The sequence below is a fragment of the Betta splendens genome, chromosome 17, assembly GCF_900634795.4.
Source record: "Betta splendens chromosome 17, fBetSpl5.4, whole genome shotgun sequence".
Classification (NCBI taxonomy): Eukaryota; Metazoa; Chordata; class Actinopteri; order Anabantiformes; family Osphronemidae; genus Betta; species Betta splendens.
Genome location: NC_040897.2, coordinates 14,903,638 through 14,922,518, shown reverse-complemented (window position 1 = coordinate 14,922,518; position 18,881 = coordinate 14,903,638). Strand labels below are relative to the sequence as shown.

The 18,881-nt window shown below is 51.9% G+C and overlaps 1 protein-coding gene across 2 annotated transcripts; it reads left to right on the top strand.

The window, feature by feature from the left end:
* The first annotated feature begins 7,165 nt into the window (after positions 1 to 7,165).
* Positions 7,166 to 18,540, top strand: cables1 (Cdk5 and Abl enzyme substrate 1). Of its 2 annotated transcripts, XM_029132244.3 has the most exons (10): positions 7,166 to 7,879; positions 10,654 to 10,725; positions 10,794 to 10,886; positions 11,472 to 11,549; positions 13,523 to 13,628; positions 14,059 to 14,215; positions 14,316 to 14,419; positions 15,808 to 15,914; positions 16,002 to 16,209; positions 16,729 to 18,540. In XM_029132244.3, the coding sequence occupies exons 1-10, from the start codon at positions 7,356 to 7,358 to the stop codon at positions 16,864 to 16,866; spliced, it is 1,587 nt and encodes a 528-aa protein (XP_028988077.1). In that variant the 5' UTR covers positions 7,166 to 7,355; the 3' UTR covers positions 16,867 to 18,540. The 2 variants fall into 2 exon arrangements, with proteins under 2 accessions (XP_028988077.1, XP_028988078.1); XM_029132245.3 differs by lacking the exon at positions 11,472 to 11,549 and having other exon boundaries at positions 7,189 to 7,879.
* The last annotated feature ends 341 nt before the right edge of the window (positions 18,541 to 18,881 follow it).

Genomic DNA, 18,881 nt, shown 5'->3' with positions numbered 1-18,881 from the left:
TGCTCTTTGCACAACGTCTTCATCCCTCCCTCCCACTGGAATCTGATGACAAACTAGGTTTAACCTCGCAGCTATGAGCAGCGGGTTCAGCTCCTTGCTGCTGCGTGTGGAGGAGGCGCCCTGCTGAGGATGGACGCTAGCGCTGGGTTATGATTCACACCATAAAAACCCCTGCAGCATGAAAACACTCACAGTCACATTTAGTCATTTTAACAGGAGACATGGGTCACGCAGTAACGTAAGGTATGATCAGAATGGTAAACAACAACAAAGGCATGAAATGGCCACAGATCAGCTGTTTGAAGCTGGGCCATGTATAGTTATTAGTCTGTTTTCTTTATTACTGTTCATGAAGTACTCATCGCTTCTGTTGATTGGACTTTTAAAGCTCTGACGTGACACTTTCACGCGCACCGATGCTCGGTGTGTGTTCTCAGAGATCCGTCCAGCGGCCGCCCAACTCTGGATGACGATGGCCAGCGCCGCCGCTGCTTTTTAAATATAGCCACCGGAGGAGATAAAGCGCAGTGAGAGCTCCGTTATCTCCACTTCAAAGCGGCCAAATTGCCAATACTGTGGGTCCTCGGCGGCGCTGGAGCGCCTTTCATCTCAAACAGAGCCAGGAAGCGGCTGGTGCTGCTGGGCATGAGGGGGCGTGGGAGGACGGCAGCTCTGCGCAGACGCAGACGCAGACGCAGACGCAGACGCAGACGCAGACCCAGCTGCGCGTTCATTCACCGCCCGCGTCCGTAGCACTGCCTCTCCTCTCTGAATTAATGACCTGAAACCAGAACAAGTCCTGCTGTACCGCGTGTGACGTCTCTGACTCTCCCAGAACTCGGAGTCCCTCTCGTTTCCAGACGTTTCCTCTAAAAACAGCGCGCAGACAAAAGAGCCCAAAAAGTGCTGACGCAGCAGGTCGGACGGTGTTTTCATAAGTGGCTCGGCGTCTCTGTCACAAAGTCTGCCACACAGCGCTCTGCGTTATCTGTAGGGACGGGGGAAGTTATCTCAGGGGGCCCATTGTGTGCTTGATGGAGTTTTGACTGTGTGTGTGTGAGTGTGGCACCTCCACTGGTCGACGGGACCGGGTCTCGGATCCCAGAGGAAAGTCCTGGCTCCAGGGGGCCTGTCCTCCCCTTGGCTCCGATTGGGCTGTGGGGGGAGACGGTCGGATCGGGGGGGGGGGCAGAGGAGGTGCTGGGGCCGGCTCCTGCCCTCTCACTGACAGGATCTGGTCAATGTCCTGCTTCGGAGGGTCGCGGCCCAGCTTACGCACACACACTTATCTTCAGTGCATCTGCCAGGCCGCCTGCGCAGTCACGCTGTCTCCACTGCGGCCTACGAGCGCTTTCCTGCTCGGGGTGAGGGGAGGGACGGGGGGAGATCGGGGGAGGGCTGCCAAGTCGCTGAGCTGCATGGAAAACACCAGCCGCCTCCAGGGTAACAGGACCACTTCTGAATTTCTACTAACAAAAATAGCTCCGATGTCTGGCTGCGACCTCTCGGTTCTCTGGCCCTCGTCGCTCTCTGTGCGTCTGTCACAATCCAATTCCCACACGGAGGCCGAGCTCATGTTCGAACCCAAACAACCCGGGAGAGCGACTGCGCTTACCGCCGAGCGCGCTGAAATCTAATAATTGTGTGGAGCTGAGTATTTATCATTCCCTCTCGTCTCTCGGACGCCGATGACCTCGCGGTGACCAGTTGCTCGGACCTCGGTCGAGGTCCCTTTGGTGAGTCAGTTCATCATTTAAACAGCATTGGTTCCAGTTCTCATGACCTAATGCGTTGTAGAATGCCTGAAATCTGCTGCTTGTGTTTTCGCTCCTCTCCCCCGACTCGTCCTCATCATCATCATCATCATCATCATCACCATCATCATCACCATCAGCAGCAGCAGCAGCTTCATATGAGGGAGAAGCAGTTGACAAGTAGAAGCTGTGTGTTTTAGACATAATAATAAAAAGAGCAGTTTGAAGTGTGAATCCTTTAATCCGTCTGCAGGTCGGGGGTGAAATGCAGATGCACGCTTCTCCTCCACTCGTTACCGACGCCATGACTGCAGCGCTGCTCATCTGTGTAGTCACTGAGTGAATCCCCCCAGTAAAAAGGAGCTGCGGTGGATCATTGATCGGCTGTGGAGCGAATGACGCAGCCACTGACCTCTCTGTGGTTCCTGCCTTCAGGTTCCTCCTGTCGGCCACTTACCTCCGCATTTAGCTGTAAAACACAATCCTCTACATGACAGCACACCTAGCGCTGACACGCGCACAAAGCCCACACACTGACGCTCATCTGCTCCTCATCGGGTGCACGTTCAGCAGAGGACCTTTAACACAAAGCTGGAATCCGGCGGTGGGTGTTTACAAGGCAAAGTGCAGCCATGTGACCTTGGGCTGCAACGATCGCAGTGTCTGAGGGAGCAGCAGGGCGAGGGCTCGATAAAGTGCTGCTCCGCAACCTTTAGACGCCGCGGATGCGGCGGCGAAAACACCGCCATAAAACGCTCCGAGCTCATTTCAAAAGCAGATTCTCCCACTTTGAGCCCAAGGATGGAAGCGACAGACGGGGAAGAGTTGGCAGCGTCTACGGAGAGGAGAGAGAGAGAGAGAGAGGGAGGGAGAGAGAGAGGAGGGAGAGAGAGAGAGAGAGAGAGAGAGAGAGGAGAGGGAGGGAGAGAGGGAGAGAGAGAGAGAGAGGGAGGGAGAGAGAGAGAGAGAGACGCCTTGACGTGTGTTCAGCTCTGCTTTGGCTGTGATTCCCAAGGTTGCCTGTGTGTGTGTGTGTGTGTGTGTGTGTGTGTGTGTGTGTGTGTGTGTGTGTGTGTGTCGGTGCCAGGCACAGCGTCTCCTCTGGCTCACAGTGCTGACCCTGCCCTGTTCTCTCCTCCTCCTGTGGGCGAGGCTTGGTGCTGGAGCACGTAGCAACGCTATGCTAAAACAGGCCCATCATGCAACACACACACACACACACACACACACACACACACACACACACACACACACACACGCACACACACGCACACACACGCATACACACACACACACAGTTGAAAATGCGCAGAAATTGTCACTTGAAGCCGAATGCAAACGCAGCGCTGTGTTAATCCACTGACTGTCTGTTCAATAGTTAATGGCAGCTGGTGAATCCTCGTGCAGCAGATTTAATAATACAGAGATGTCAGAAGTTAAGAATAAAACTCTCTAATTCTTGCCCAGATCAGTTTTGGTGAGTGAGAAAAACATTCCCATGTGAAACAGACAGAGAGTATGTGACTGTGATTTAAAGTCCAACTCTGGGTCTTCGTTAGTTTAAAACCCTCAGTCTCATGTGAATGAACCCATTTGGTTCCGGTGCCTGATCGTATCTTGCTGCCCGTCCACTTCATGTCTGTCACCCACTCAGCTCCAAATGAATATAAATGAATGTTTTCCTTGTGAGACAGAATGAAAACAGCGAAGCCTGTTACCAAAAACACTGGCTAATACTCCGAAAAGGAGCAAACTGGTCTCAAAGATAAACAAAAGGAAACCGTTGGGAAAAAAAGACGTGGCCTCGTCTGCGCGAAGCTAATGTGCAACGGAGGAAGATGAGAACGTTCAAATCAGACTCATGGCTAATAATGAATTAATATTCAGCTTCATCCAGTTGAAATTATACACATTCCCATGTTTTCTGGCATGCAGCCGTTCATTGTCCCGAGCAGCAGTAAAACACGGCCGCATTCCTAGACTGAAAACATTACAAAGTGACTAATAGCACAGAGCACAGAGGTCAAAGCAACAGGAACAAGTCGCTGGATTTGACCTGAATCTGCACAAAAGTGGCTCAAAAGTTTTCACACGATTAACTTTAGATCCAAGTGTAAATGTGTAGAGAGTGACGCTGGTCATCGCTGTGGAATCTGCAACGCTGCCAGGAACTCGTGGGTTCTAAACAGCGCTGAGCGCCTGGAGGGACGCTAACAGGCGCTAACTGACGCTAACGGACGCCTCCGAACGCTCCCGCTGAGGATCCATCAGCCTGAAGCCTCTGTTTCTTGGTCGCAGTGTAAATCTGTGCGTCTAGGCCTTTGTTTGGCACGCACCGTGACCCCCTTTAATCCCCTGAAGAGATAAATCCTTTGATGGACCCGGCCCGACTCAGCTGTCCAGCCACAGCCACGTCCATAGATCAACATAATATGGCGTGTTTGATGTCGGGGGAGCTGCGGTCGGAGCGGGTGGGCTCCTTCACCGCTGAACCGGCTCCTCACTGCTGAACGGGCTCCTTCACCGCTGAACGGGCTCCTTCACTGCTGAACGGGCTCCTTCACCGCTGAACGGGCTCCTCACCGCTGGACGGGCTCCTTCACTGCTGAACGGGCTCCTCACCGCTGGACGGGCTCCTTCACTGCTGAACGGGCTCCTTCACCGCTGAACGGGCTCCTTCACCGCTGAACGGGCTCCTTCACGGCTGAACGGGCTCCTTCACCGCTGAACGGGCTCCTCACCGCTGGACGGGCTCCTTCACTGCTGAACGGGCTCCTCACCGCTGGACGGGCTCCTTCACTGCTGAACGGGCTCCTTCACCGCTGAACGGGCTCCTTCACCGCTGAACGGGCTCCTTCACGGCTGAACGGGCTCCTTCACCGCTGAACCGGCTCCTCACCGCTGAACGGGCTCCTTCACCGCTGAACGGGCTCCTCACCGCTGAACGGGCTCCTTCACTGCTGAACGGGCTCCTTCACCGCTAAACGGGCTCCTTCACCGCTGAACGGGCTCCTTCACTGCTGAACGGGCTCCTTCACTGCTGAACGGGCTCCTCACCGCTGGACGGGCTCCTTCACTGCTGAACGGGCTCCTTCACCGCTGAACGGGCTCCTTCACCGCTAATTGGGCTCCTTCACCCCTGAATGGGCTCCTTCACCGCTGGACGGGCCGCGGCCTCCGGCCTCTCAGCTGGATCCGACCGCAGCCCGACTGAGCAGAGCACTGAACCCTGCGAGGCTCCTGACACACAGACACAGAAGGAAAAGTGCACCATATGAAAATATGCTTGTTTTACGTCTTGCTGTCTGTAACATTCGATGTGGATGCTTCTGAAAAGAACAACTGGTATTTCCCGTCCCAGGTCCTGAGCTTCAGACTGTTCACGCTCAACGTCTTCGTCCGCATGTGGCCAAATTCACTTCCCACCAGTTCCACTCCGGGGAAAGTGAATGGCCCTCACCTCTGAGTTCATCACGGCGCTATAGAAGTGTCAAACAAAGGCCTGCGATTAAACCGAGGCGGACTTCAGGGAGCTCTTTAGATTCCTGTGATAAGAGGCCGGAGCCATTAGGATGAGCCATCGCTGCGCTGCAGCCGAGCACCGGCCTCACGCGCTCGTCTTATCTAAATCCTCCATCACCACACACCTAATCTGCCGCAGCGGCTAATGTTGATAGATCTGATCCTTAACGGGCGAGAGCGATTGGACTCAAGGTCAAAGCCCAGCGCGACGCACGTTTCACCTTATCTTCCAGGTCTTCGGGAGCATTGGGTCACACTTCCCCGGTCGCGTGCTGGTGTCACATGACAACAGCGACACCCCTGAAATAGCGCGGCAGGCATTTTAATTGCGCTACTCTGCAGTAGCTCACTGTGATTTGGACCTAAACTACAGAATCTCCAGCGTGGGACTCGACAAGGACTCGCCGCTGACGGGACCTTCTCCGAATGAGCCCTGAATTCCATGATTTTAGCAGAACAATAAATGACTAAATTTTATTTCCCTATTGTTGGATCTGATCTTTGCTCCTTCCTTCCACATTCTACCCTTTCACCTCCGTCCCATTTTTCTCTTCGAGCCTCCGTTGAACGCAGGCAGCGTGCACTAGGAGACCACTGCATTGTTGCGGCCGTGCGGGGGAAAATTTATGATGCACGTTGGCATGTTTGTCTTTAATCATTGTGAAAGTAATAGCAGAGTCATGTGCACGGAGCCGTACAATGAGGTGTTGAAGTACTTCATGAGTAGGAAACTTAGCACAAACACAGGAAGCTGAGTGTTCTCACTGAGCTGGAGGTTTTCGCCGAGGCGCTGCAGAGACTGATGGGCGCTCAGATTAACTGGGGCCAAAGAACCTGCGGTTCCTGGACGTTCTGGTCGCCCGGACCCGTGTGGAGGAACGCAGCAGAACACGCTGCCGTAGCACAGGGTTCATGAATGTTTACTGGGTTCTATTGGTTCTGAGTGTGTCACAAACAAAACAAGAGAGAAGAGGTTAAAGTAAACTAATTAAAACGTCTGTGGGAAATGGAGAATTAGTGACTGAAAGCCTCAACAGGAACCACCAGCTCTAGAAAACATGCTGCACATGTGGATGTGAGGTCCTGCAGAGACCTCTGCTGGTAACAAACTCATGGGTTCCTAGTTGCGCCTGAAGCTAATTCGGTACATTTAAACTGTGTTTAAACTAATTAGACTTGTTTATAGTATTAATGATGACTCACCATCACCTCTTTGAGCTGGGAGATGTGCGACCAAATACTTTGGAAACAATGAGCCAAGAACAGCGGGTGTGAAGGGATAAATTACGGCCTGATCATTTATAAGAAATTAAAAGTGAAAGTTGAACATGTCATTTTGATTGTGCTTAAAAACAAACCGTTTAATCGCCTGGACACGAATGACACCAGGAACAGCGTGTTGCTGGGTCCAACCTTTGTTGTTTACAGTGGGACCGATCATGTTCCATATCCAGCACCGACCACCGTGTCTACGACGCGAGCGTCCGCTAGAGGGCGCGCATCACCGGGTTACGGCCAGAGGCAGCAGGACGCACGTGCGGCCGGCAGAGGGCGCCGTTGCTGCAGAGCCGCTGACTGTCGCTTCCAAATAAAAGGGATCTGTTTGGTGAAACCGGAGCCAGGCCCCGCTGTCAGCGACCGTTGGTCTCCGCACAAACTCCTGCGCATAGAGGAAGCAGCGTGCGGCTGTTGCGCAACGCTCGCGGTGAAACTCGTAGCGCACGAACCTGCGGCGCCATTCCACGCGAAAGCCGCGTCGTGGGAAAACAACGCGTTGTTGTGTCGCGCGGCGTGGACGGCGTGTCTGGTTTATGTAATTTTGGCACGCGCTCCCGTGGACGCCAGCGAGCCAGGAAAAGGCAAAAAAAACACACATGTGTTCCTCACACCCCATTGGTCCAAACGTCCCCGTGCTGCCACAATACTGCGCACACGTGACCGCCCTGTTTTCACCCAGTTAACGCGTGTACTTAAAAGACAGGGCCGCTGCCGTTCACCAACACGAGCACGAGCCCCACAATATTAATGCGGGGAACGTAAGGTCGCTGCTGCGGGGACTCGGATCTCTGGACGCGTAGCATGGCGGCTGCCACGAGCAGCGGCGCATCCACGGCCACGCTGCAGATCAAGCACCCCAGCGTCGAGCACACGCGGAAACGCATCGACCCGAGGCGGAGGCAAGCGGCGCTGTCCTTTCTCAGCAACATTTCCCTGGACGGGCGCCCCGTGCAGGACGACGCGGACAAGCCGAGCGGCGACGACGGCTCGCTGGAGCCCAGGACTAGACCGAGCCTGGCGTCCCCGGAGCGCGCGGCGCTCGGGGCGGCGGAGGCGCTCGCCTTCGCCAGCCACGCTCCCGTCGCCGGCGGCCGGAGCGGCTGCGGGACGGGTGCGGGCGCGGACGCGGGCGCGGACGCGGACGGCGACGCGTTCGTGGCGTCGGCGCTGAGCTCGCCCTTCTCCGCGGCGCCCGCCTCGGCCAGGGGGCGTCTGCAGACGTACACTCAGGGAATCCTGCCTGCCTCGTACTGCAGGCAGTCGGCCCAGTTCTGCCTGGAGGGCGGACAGATCGCCAACTCTGCCGTGGAGCTGCAGCGGTCGAGGTAACGGTTTGATTTACGGCTGCAGGATTCTGCACAGTCACGTCCGCGAGCTGCTCCGAGTGGAACAATGTCTTGACTAGGAGTTCATAGTGAGCCACTGGAGCGCGAAGCCCCCGCAGACAGGTTTGAGCCACCCGTGCGTCATGTGTACAGACTTCTACTGCAGCGTGTTCAGCTCAGGCCCCGATGAATGAAGCTGCAGCTTTATTGCGGTCAGCTGTTTTCGGAGCGCGCTCTTGGATCCAGGCAACAGGGCACAAACCTGCTCCGCGGGGGGGCGAGGCTCAGCGGGGGGGGGGGGGGGGGGGGGCGAGGCTCAGCGCCGGCCCAGTCCACTGGGCTGCAGGTCCGGCTGCAGGTCCAGCTGCAGCTGCAGGTCCGACTGCAGGTCCGACTGCAGGTCCGGCTGCAGCTCCAGCTGCAGCTCCAGCTGCAGCGCAGACTGCAGCTCCAGCTGCAGCTCCAGCTGCAGCTGCAGCTGCAGCGCAGACTGCCCGGCAGCCTGTTGTGTCTGCAGCCGTCTGTCTCCGTGACCGGGTCTCACGTCGGTTGCAGCAGCTGTCATTCCGGAGCCTGGCACGCACATGAACACTGTGTAACTCCAGTCTGAGTCCAGGCGCTCGTCTCACTCTGTAGAGAAGGATGTTATGTAATGTTGTCACTATTAGGTTTAAATGTCTTTGAGGAGCTATTTATAGTTGAACCAGTCAGATTTGAACTTGTTGTGCACGTGGATGTTTTGCTGACTAGGATTCGAGCCCATCGGGCCGATGGCCGCCTGCCCTCAGCTTCAGCACCAGAACCAGTCATTGCATCAGTGGGAGGCCGTTAAAGCCGCCTGTTTGCAGCTTCACGTCCAGACGGAACTGGTCAGAAACCTGTTGATGTCGATGTTCCGCCGGCGCCGGTCCGACACAGTGCCCGGTTTGTTTTGTGGCAGCAGCTCTGCGGGTCCAGAGCTCCGTGGCTGGAAGCGGCAGGGAGTCCAGAGCAGCGGCCCGGCTCCGGCTCCGTCTTTTCCCAGCGGCGCCGCCTTGTTCCATCCAGGAAGTCGCAGGGGTTCTGATCTGCTGCCGGAGGAGATTCTCTGGAGCCCGATTCGCTTCAGAGGAGTTCAGGTCCACCTTTTCTCTCAAAGAATTAAGCCTAGAACAGGACGGTGTGGAGCAGCTTTGAGTCTCCTCACATCCTGTTTACATCATCCTCAGTGCAGTCACGCTTCACACGTGCACCGCTTTTAAACCTGAGGTTCCTGAACCGCCGCTGTGGACGTGGTTCTGTGCAGCGCGGTCGCATAGTTCTGGTTACGAGGTCGATTGTTGTTCGCTGAGCTCATAGTTGGCCTGGACACAGGATTGTATAATAATGCTTCAATCCAAGGTGGAAGCGTGGACAATGGCTGAGTGGCAGAGAAGAATGAGCAGCGGAACCTGTGCACTTGCGTGGTTTCTCTCTGTTCCAACAGGTCGCTTTAGAGTTTGCTGCAGAAACGGCTCCATAAAAACGGATTTGTTTGATTTGTGCATCAAACACATTGAACTGTTGCTCAACTGTATTGGCTGAGCAGGAGTCGGACGAGTGCAATGGAGCTGTGTCCTCAGAAAGAGGAAACGCAGCTTCAGCCAAGCGCTGAGTTCTTTCTTTATTTTTTTTGCTGACTTTTGGAGTCTGACTGAACGGAGACGGACGGATGAGCTCAGTGTTAAGTGACGCAGTGTCATTATTGATTTCGGGTTGAGGTTCTGTGATTCGAGTTAATTGGGACTTGATTAGATGACATTGCTCCTGCATGTATTTGTTTACTTGTTATGGGTCAGACCTGGCGTCTCAGATTACCTGGTGGAACCAAAGGTCCGGTCCCACCGTTCGGACCGTTTGGACTGAGAGCTTTCCGTCTGATGCCGTTCACCACCGCCTGTTCTTGTCCAGTTTATGAGGCTCATAACAGCGTTATGTAACGTCTCGTCGCCTCTGGGCCGTGTAAACACTTATCTGGCTCCGGCTCCTCCAGTGTCCAGAGTTCGCTCGCCCTTTGTTGGTTCAGACCCTGGGAGATCCTCAAGGACGGAGTCATCATTCGTTAATCTGTCCTCGTTCCCTGTCGTTCATTAACTCGAGATGCTCGGTGACGGGGGGGGGGGGGGGTCGTGTTCCCGTCTGCTTGTTGTTTGGCACTGCAGCACGTTTTCCACTTTATTAACAGTGTGTTAGACTCAACGAGGATCTGTTTATTGCCTGAATATTGAGCATTAACGTGTTATTACTCACCACCGGCCGCTGTAATGCTGAGTAATAAGTTGGATTATGTGGTTATTTTGGTGCTAAACGAGCTAATCTTGGAGCAGCTCAGCACATTCAGCCGTCACATGTGGGTTCTCTTCTAAAACTGGCAGCTGAGCGTTTAAAAAGTGGAACCGGCCCATGGAGGCGTTTAACTGTGTGTGTGTGAGAAATAAAGGCCATCTGTGACAAAGTGCCTGCAGAGCCGACTCATTATCGTCTTAGCAGCTCTGATCTACGTGAGACTCCGGATTCGACCACACAGGCGAACCGTGAACGCACCGTCACGGCTCATTTGTCTAAAGGAAACAGAAAAATGATACAGCTCCAAGTTTGTGTGAATAATTCATGCTTTGCTTTGATTTTAAATTCTCCACAGATTGCGTGAACGCCGATGCCCGTTACATTTAAACAGCTACGTTTACTGTACGTCCATGTGTGTAGAAACGGCCTCTGTTCGGTCCTTCTAACCTGTGAACCTGTGTGTCCGTCAGACGAAGGCTCATCTCTCAGCGCTCGTCGCTGGAAACGCTGGAGGACATCGAGGAGAACGCTCCTCTACGCAGGTATTAGACGGAGCCCTGCGGCGCTGCTGCGCTGCTGCGCCCCCACTCACCCTCTGCCTCCCCCACAGATGCCGAACCCTATCGGGTTCACCGCGACCAAAGAGCTTCAAGAAGGTCCACTTCATAAAGAACATGAGGCAGCACGACATGCGCAACGGCAGGTACGACGGCGACGCTGCGTTGAAGCTGGAGGCGCTCAGCGACTCGCACCGCGTCCCCACACGTAGCAAATGAGCCATAGAGGAGCTCACGCTGCTCTGCTCCACGGCACCGTCACGGGTCCAGCATGTCGTCACGTCACTGGGTGCACAATGGCTATTATTATTATTATTATTATTATTATTATTATTATTATTAGCATCACTCCTGTGCAGATGAGACGACGCTGGAGTCTTAGCTTGAGTGATTTCTGAACGCGTCGTTAATCTCGTAAAGTCGAGGGATTGAAGGTGAACGTGTCCACATCATCAACAGCTGCTTGTTAATAACTGCTGCTGAAGCGTCGCGTGTTCAGGTCCTGACGCCTGATTTTTGGCCCAGCGATGACCATCAGCTGATGAAGGTCATTGAGTGTTCTTCTCTCTGTGCTGGTGAAACTCCGCTGATCAGATAATGAGTTTCTGCCTTTAGAACCACACGCTCGGACTCCGGGTCCAGTTCGCTCGTACTGTAACTGCACACTTTCTCCAGCTTTGTGGATCTTGTGATCATGTTGATGAGCGTGTCTGCCATTCTTGTTTTCATAGGATAGTCCTTATCAGTGGCAGAAGATCCTTCTATAGTGTATTTTCTGTGCTGCCCTATCGAGATTGTAGCCAAGCGGGGTATGTATCCGACAGCATGCCGTCCTCTCACCTGCTGCAGCCTCTGCTCCCTCTGTGTTCTCATCCTTCTACCTCTGTGCCTGTACTCGCCTTTGACTGGTGCTCACATCGCATTGGTTCTGGTGGATCCATTTTGTGCCTAAAGCTGTGTTAAACAGACACACACGTGTGGGTTACACCTACTCACATACTGACGACACTGTAGCCTAGTGCTTGTTGCCTGGTGGCTCACGCATCCAGCCCATTTTTGTCCATTGCTCATGTTTTTGACAGTATTTACAGGTCTAGTAGCTACATCAATGCTTATTTCCCATTTTAAAGCAGTGGGAACCCACCTGGATCGCTTGTGTCCAGCTCTAGTCCCATCTTGGTTCTGATGCAGCCTTTTTGGGGAGGTAGAAAATAAAAGCAGCTCCACGCTGGTGCTGAGTTAGGAGCCTAACGGGCTCCATCTGTTTGGTTGGATTTGGAAATTCCACAATCAGTGCAAGGTCGCGGGTTAATGAACCCCCAGAGTTTTCCAATAGGTTTGACTGGTCTGTAATTGACAGTAGGGTTAGATTATGTCTGGATCAGTCAAGTGTAAAACAACATTTCCACGAGTTCTTGGACCTAAACAGCTGATTCTCCGTCTTTGTCTGAAGCTACTGCCCCTCAGACGGTAGTTGAGCAAACATCTATGGTGGTGTAACATTTGCTTGTCTTGCTTTTTAAGAGGACAGGACTTGAGTAAACGCAGCTGCAGTCCAGAGGCGGCACCTTAGCTCAGCGAGAGGAAGCCGCTGGGCTTCAGGCAGGTCCGCTAAGGAGCAGTGGCCCTGATGCGGTTCTGGTTAAAGCAATGCTTGCGCCTGAGGCCTGAGCTCGATGCTCCAGGGCTTTAACGCTTCCAGCATCGGCTGCGGCTGCACATTCTGCAGGCAGAGTTTCGCCGTGTGCTCCCGTGGAAAGGCTTCTGGCACTGAGCTGACTGCTGGGTTGAGTTTCCTCCCAGGGATCAATAAAGTGTAATTTGTCGATTAGCGTGGGTTCAGAGCAGCGGGACACGACTACAGGGGATCATGAATCCAACCTGAAGCTGTTGCTGTTGGCTGCAACGCGTGGAAGTTGCTGATGCCAACGCGTCGGGAGTTTGATGCAACTTAGAGGCATTTGGAACAGGGAGCACTTAGCTCATAGCACCGCTAACCCACAGATTTCCATTCATGCATGTTTCTAAGCATGCGCTGCTTCTTTTACGGCCTCCTTCCATTTCTCCTTGTTCTCTGAAGCACGGCCTTTTCACTTCCTGGGTTTGAACGGCTCCCTCCCTACAAAGCTTTCCGTCCTTCATCTTCCCCCCTCTCCTAATTCCACTGCTTGGGGATCCCGTGCCTGCGATGCATCTGTCAACATTGTCCTGTCTGCGTGATAACGCTGTTTTCATCCAAGCAGGCTCCACCTGTCGAACCGCTGGGACGTCTTAAACCTAAAGCTCAGTGAAACAGGGAGACAATCAGGAAAAACAACAGCTTCGTGATTAAAAGCTTTTTGTCATTTCACTGCAAGAATTCCACAAACGCAAACAAATATCTGAACATGTAAAAGCCAATTAAATCTGATTTCCTTTGATGATCCCCCTACTGGTCTGCAGCATGAAATCTAAAATATGAGCTCTCACGTCGCGTCTTCAGTCGTGAGCTGCACTGTTTACTCCACTGACCCACTTTACTGGCCGGCTGTCTGTGCTCGGCTTCAGCAGACCATCAGACCTTCTGCCTCTCACGCCAGCGTGACATTATGGGCGCTGGTGCAGTGAAGCCGTGGTCGCTTCCCATCTTCCCTCCCAAAGACAGAGGCAATTAGAAAAACTAGACCAGCTGATGAGGGCAGATCGATACAGGGTCAGAGACGGACTCAGTGAGGAGCGATGGGGATGACACGTGCTAGTGCTTGTGTCATGAACGCTCTGAAGGCCTCGTTCTCCTCGTCAGAGACGTGAAGCTGGAAGGAGGGCGTCAGCGGCACCCGTCCGGAGGAGTCAGTGCCAAGGAGATGGTGATCGGGCTCGAGGGGGTGGAGTTGGGAGCAGATGGAAAGGTCAGATATTGGCACAGACGGACTGCAAATAAACCTGATTTAATGTTCTATATACATGGTTATTTTAACCTAATGACATTGTTAGTCCTGATCTTTTGCTGTAGAATATTAATTATTCATTACACTTATAAATACAAACTTGAACGGACCTTTGAATCTCTCTTAATCTCTGTTAGTCTCAGTTAGTTTACACTTTAAAGGCCCCAAAAATCAAACAATTGTTTCTACTATTTAGTTGTGATTAGTTGCTATTTTTCTAAATGTTTGTTTACTTCTGTAGATGCATAAAAAAAAGCTGCAGCTCATCGTGCTTGACTAAAATTAAAAAAAGCTACGATATCCATTCATCATTGCACCAATATTTTAAGGTGCATTTGTTCAGTTATGACCGGATATATAACGGATGATTGTGTTCCTCCCGTGTCTTCAGACCGTGTCCTACACCCAGTTCCTGTATCCCACTAATGTCCTGGGTGGTCGAAGGAACACCATCGACTCCACCTCGTCCTTCTCGCAGTTTCGCAACGCCAGCCACCGCAGCCTGAGCCTGGGTCGAGCCAACAGCAACCAGAGCAGCCTGGACACAGGTCAGCTGACTGCCAGCGGGCGCTCACGCACCCTCGTGAATTTTGCATCCTCACAACGGGAAACGCTGTGCTTGCTCACGTCTGGCTGTGCTGATGGCAGGGAACGACCTGGGGGACTTCCGCGAGTACGACCCCAATCTGCTGGACGATCCGCAGTGGCCGTGTGGAAAACACAAGAGAGTCCTCATCTTCCCCTCCTACATGGTGAGAAAGCACATCAGCAACAGACACTGCAGACGCCCCCTTGGGAGCAGAATGGAAAATGTTACATCAACCAGGACATAATTTGTTGAAACAGATCCACATTGAGGAGAAATCTCACCATTGATGTTGTTTTTATCGCTCTGTAACAACATCAGCCAAGGACACTGACACACTGCAAAGATGTGATTAGTTCAACAGTTATTAAAAGTCCTCCTGAATTCCATGAGCTGTTTTGAAAAGGAGGATTGAGGCTGTTTTAATCAGCGAGGCCACAGGCCCAGGCTCTTCCTCTGAATGAACACATTCACACGTAGCAGTAGCTGCTGAACGTTCACTTCACCCGTTGCTCCGGTCGGTGTTTGTGTCTCGCCTCTAATCACTCTCGCGCTTTTCCGAAAGGGAGCGGATGTTTTACTGTGGTCAGAAAACGGAAAGACCTGACTGCACTCCCACCTCATTCTTCCCCCGGCTCTGTTTTTGTTACGGAGACTGGCAGAATACACAGCGAAGACTGACATAGTTGAAATTTTCAGTCAAGGCCAGGCTGAGCTTTTTTCCCCTCTTCCTCCAATTACAAAACCCAGTTCTTCCAACAATGGCTATTGTTTACTACAGAAATGGAGCCAGTGAATTCTCAGCATGTCCAGGAACGAAACAGCCGCTCAGACGGAGTCTGCAGGTTCAAGCAGGGGATAATATTAGCTTTTTTATTCCTGCCATGTAATTCAGGAAGCTTGTTTGAACTAGAATACGATTAGAAAAGAAGGTGAAATGAGTGACTTGGTGTGTGAGAACATGTAAGTAGGTCACGCTCCCTGTGAGAGTAAACAGAGTTTAGATAAAAAGCAGCCGTGTGTGTCTGGGCTTTTTTGTGATACGTCAAAGTGCATGTGAGGCTGAAAAGAAAAACAGGAATATAAAAGTTTTAAAATGTTTAAGTGAACAGGTTGGACGACGTGAGCTTGTTCGCCGTGGGTCCCACTTGTTCTGCTTCGGTCCTAAAAGTGTCGCGCTCCAGCAGACTTTGAGCTCAGGCAGCTCTTTCCAGGGCCGGACCCTCAGCCCCTCGTTTCACTGACTGCTCCTGGTTCTCAAACAGGCTGCAACAAGCAGCAGCGCAGGTGAAGCGGTTGTATGTTCACGTCCTGGGAGAGTTTCACTGCGGTCGGCAAATCCCACAGCAAAACCAAGAGCATGTCTGCCAGCAGCACCTTCACACCCTCAATACAGAACACACAGCAGGATCAACATATCGACAGGCGTTTAGGTTTTGACGGGACTCGTGTTGCGCTGGTTTGACTGCGCGGCGGTGGAATCCAACACTGGGTGTGAGGATCCAGTCGCTCGCTCCGATCGCTGTCACACCACCTCCTGGTTTTCCTTTTCAGACCACTGTCATCGAATACGTCAAACCCTCTGACCTCAAAAAGGACATGAACGAAACCTTCAAGGAGAAGTTCCCCCACATTCGGCTGACGCTCAGCAAGATACGCAGGTACAGGAACGAACGAGCAGAGGTGGAAGCCTCCACATCATGTTACTTAACGTCTTTGCTCTCTGTCTCTTTCTTCCCACTGCGCAGCTTAAAAAGGGAGATAAGGAAGCTGGCGCAGGACGAGTGCGGTTACGAGGAACCAACAGTGGCGATGGCTTTTGTCTACTTTGAAAAACTCGTTCTTCAAGGCAAACTGAACAAGCAGAACCGCAAACTCTGCGCCGGCGCGTGCGTCCTGCTGGCGGCCAAGATTGGAGGCGATCTCAAGAAGCACGAGGTCAAACTCCTGATAGACGTGAGTTTGCGTCAAAGTCAAGGCACTTTTCATGTGGAACTTAAATGTCTCATAAATGCAGCTAGATGGAGTTGGTGATACTTCTATTTACAGGATTCGAGGGTAAAGTTGAACTTTGAATCCTTTTCCTGGTTCAGTTTCTGGTTCTGACCACACCCAACATTACTGCTGAGTGCTAGAGCGTTGGCACATGTAGAACCACACCCATGGGGTGAGAACCGTGAAGGTGGAAAACGAAAGGCATTTCACCCTGACGCCGTTAGATTGAATGGTCAGACATTAGGCCTCGATCTGTTTAACGCCTGCGAGCAAGTGATGAAGCCTCAGAGCATGTGATGAAAGAAGAAAACCGGGCTCGAGCCGCGTTCTCTCCGTTCCATCACTAACTCTGAAGGTTCTGTTCACACCTGACGTTTGGCAGCAGACAACGGTCCTCCAAACACTATATGAACACCTCATTAGACCCGTTGTGAGCGACGCCATCTTGTTTAATAAGCACTCTCGCCCATTTACCGACAGAAACTGGAGGAGAGGTTCCGCGTGAACCGCAGGGAGCTCATTGCCTTCGAGTTCCCCGTCCTGGTGGCGCTGGAGTTCAACCTGCACCTGCCGGAGCACGAGGTCATGCCCCACTACAGACGCCTGCTGCAGTCCTAGCACCGGCGACCCATCAGGAGGGCGTCCGCTCCTCCTGATCCTCGTCCGGCCGCTTCGAGGCACCGCTGGGTGTCGCTCGGCTGCAGCTCATCACTACCAACGACACCCTCCTTCCTCAGACACGTGAAAGCCAAAGGGACTCAGCGTTTTAAAGACCTTCGTTTGACTTCTACATTCTCCATCACTACATGGACCTCTGACCAAAACGCTTCATTCGTCTGCAAACAGGTTGATTTTCTACTTGGCATGTTTCACATTACGTCTTTGCTTTGTTTTATACCTCTCGTTGATTAAGAGATGCTTTTTTATTTAAATCTAATCTGAACTGTTTTATCACAGCAACCAATGATTGTCATATTTTTACCATCACTTCTCTTGTAAATCTTCGGTAGTGTTGGCTTCCTGCATATGTTGAACCAAAGCTGTTTCCAGCTGGACTGTTAATACTCTTGCATGAAAAAACGACTGCAACAGGGACGGCGCTGACTCACTGAACATCAGACATTGAGTGTGCATTTAAACAAAGGACTCAGAAATTCCTTCCAACCATTTATTTACAGTCGGCTGAACACAAGATTACACAGAATTAAATAAATCACTATTTAATACCTTTATTGGTCCCACAGTGGGGAAATTTAATAAACACAGGAACAACACTGCACATTCAATCGGCTGTGAAACTACCTTATAACAAACTGGCGCTAACGCTAATATGGCTACGTTTTATCTTACACTGGTTCTTTGTTTGCACCAGCAAAGCCACAGGTCTGGAGGGAAGGGGCTTCGCCGGCCTCGGGGTGTGTGTGCGTGTGTGTGTGAGGGAAAGTTGTACAGACTCGGGATCTAACACTTTGTCTTTAAAGTGCACTTTTTGATAATATTGACAGACTTGGTGGTGGGAGACTTTTAATGTGCTTGGGAACTTACCCCCGAGAAATAAGCTGTGTTTCTAGACACCAAGTCATTACAACACTTCAAACTTTTCCTTTCTTGTGGATAATTCACTATTTTCTAGCAGCAACAATCTGCATGTGAAGAAATGATTGTACACCGTACGTGCAGAAGAGAGGGAACTCGATATATTTTCACTGAAGTATTTCATTGGTTTTTTACCAAACGCTTGCTATGGACTTTTTAACAGTGTCGGATTTTCCGTGCTCTATGTTAGAGTGTATTGCTAGCACATTTACGGTGCTGTACTGGGGTCAAGAGTGTTCTAAAGAGTTCATCGATGCTATTAAGCAGTGGTCAGGACCAGCAGCTGCGCTCTGGTTCTGGGACTGACTGGCCTTCACACTGACGGCAGGGTGTTCTCCTGGGGCCGGGTCCAACAAAGCCGGTCCTGACCCTCCCCGTCCTCTGATGGGGAGAACATCTAGGAGGCGTCGATGGCTGATCAAACATTCGCACAGAGTTTGAAATGAATGATCATTGTAGCAATGTGACCAATTTAAAGTATTATTCCATTACTGGGCTTTAGTTTCAGTATTGAAGCGGCTAAATTCAAATGACAAGTTTTGACGACATTCAAGGTGGAATGAACTAAACCAAATTGTGAGGACGCCGTTGATTGTGCTGCTTTGTGGTGAAGGAACTGATGGTCTGTTTGCTAGCCCAAAGGTGTTCACTACCTGTGTATGTTTGTAAATAAACAGCTTCGCTTGTCCAATCAGATCAAGGCTCTGCTCTGTTCTTGCTTTTTACTGATTATTGGTCTTGGTTTGGTTTTAAAGCTTCTGTTTTTTAGGCTGACGTGATCTGTGTTTAGTGTCTTTGCAGATTCAGACTTTTTCCAGTAGTGATTTAGTCGACAACCCTCCCACGATAATCCCTGCTCCATTAAACAGGCCTTAGCTCTGGCTGGACTATCTCAGTATCTCACAGTAAATCTGCAGCGACTCCACAAAGCCTTGGATCGCACCTGTGGCTGTGACGCAACCCGAGAGCTCGGTTTCTCACTGAACGCTCCTGCCTGACACATCCAAAGTAAACAAGGCCAGGAGTCACGCCAGCCT

Coding starts and splice junctions, on each gene's coding strand:
- cables1 (XM_029132244.3), top strand. CDS start 7,356: ATGGCGGCTGCCACGAGCAGCGGCGCATCCACGGCCACGCTGCAGATC. Junction 10,726..10,793: donor GAGAACGCTCCTCTACGCAG/GTATTAGACGGA, acceptor CCTCCCCCACAG/ATGCCGAACCCTATCGGGTT. Junction 11,550..13,522: donor CGAGATTGTAGCCAAGCGGG/GTATGTATCCGA, acceptor TCTCCTCGTCAG/AGACGTGAAGCTGGAAGGAG.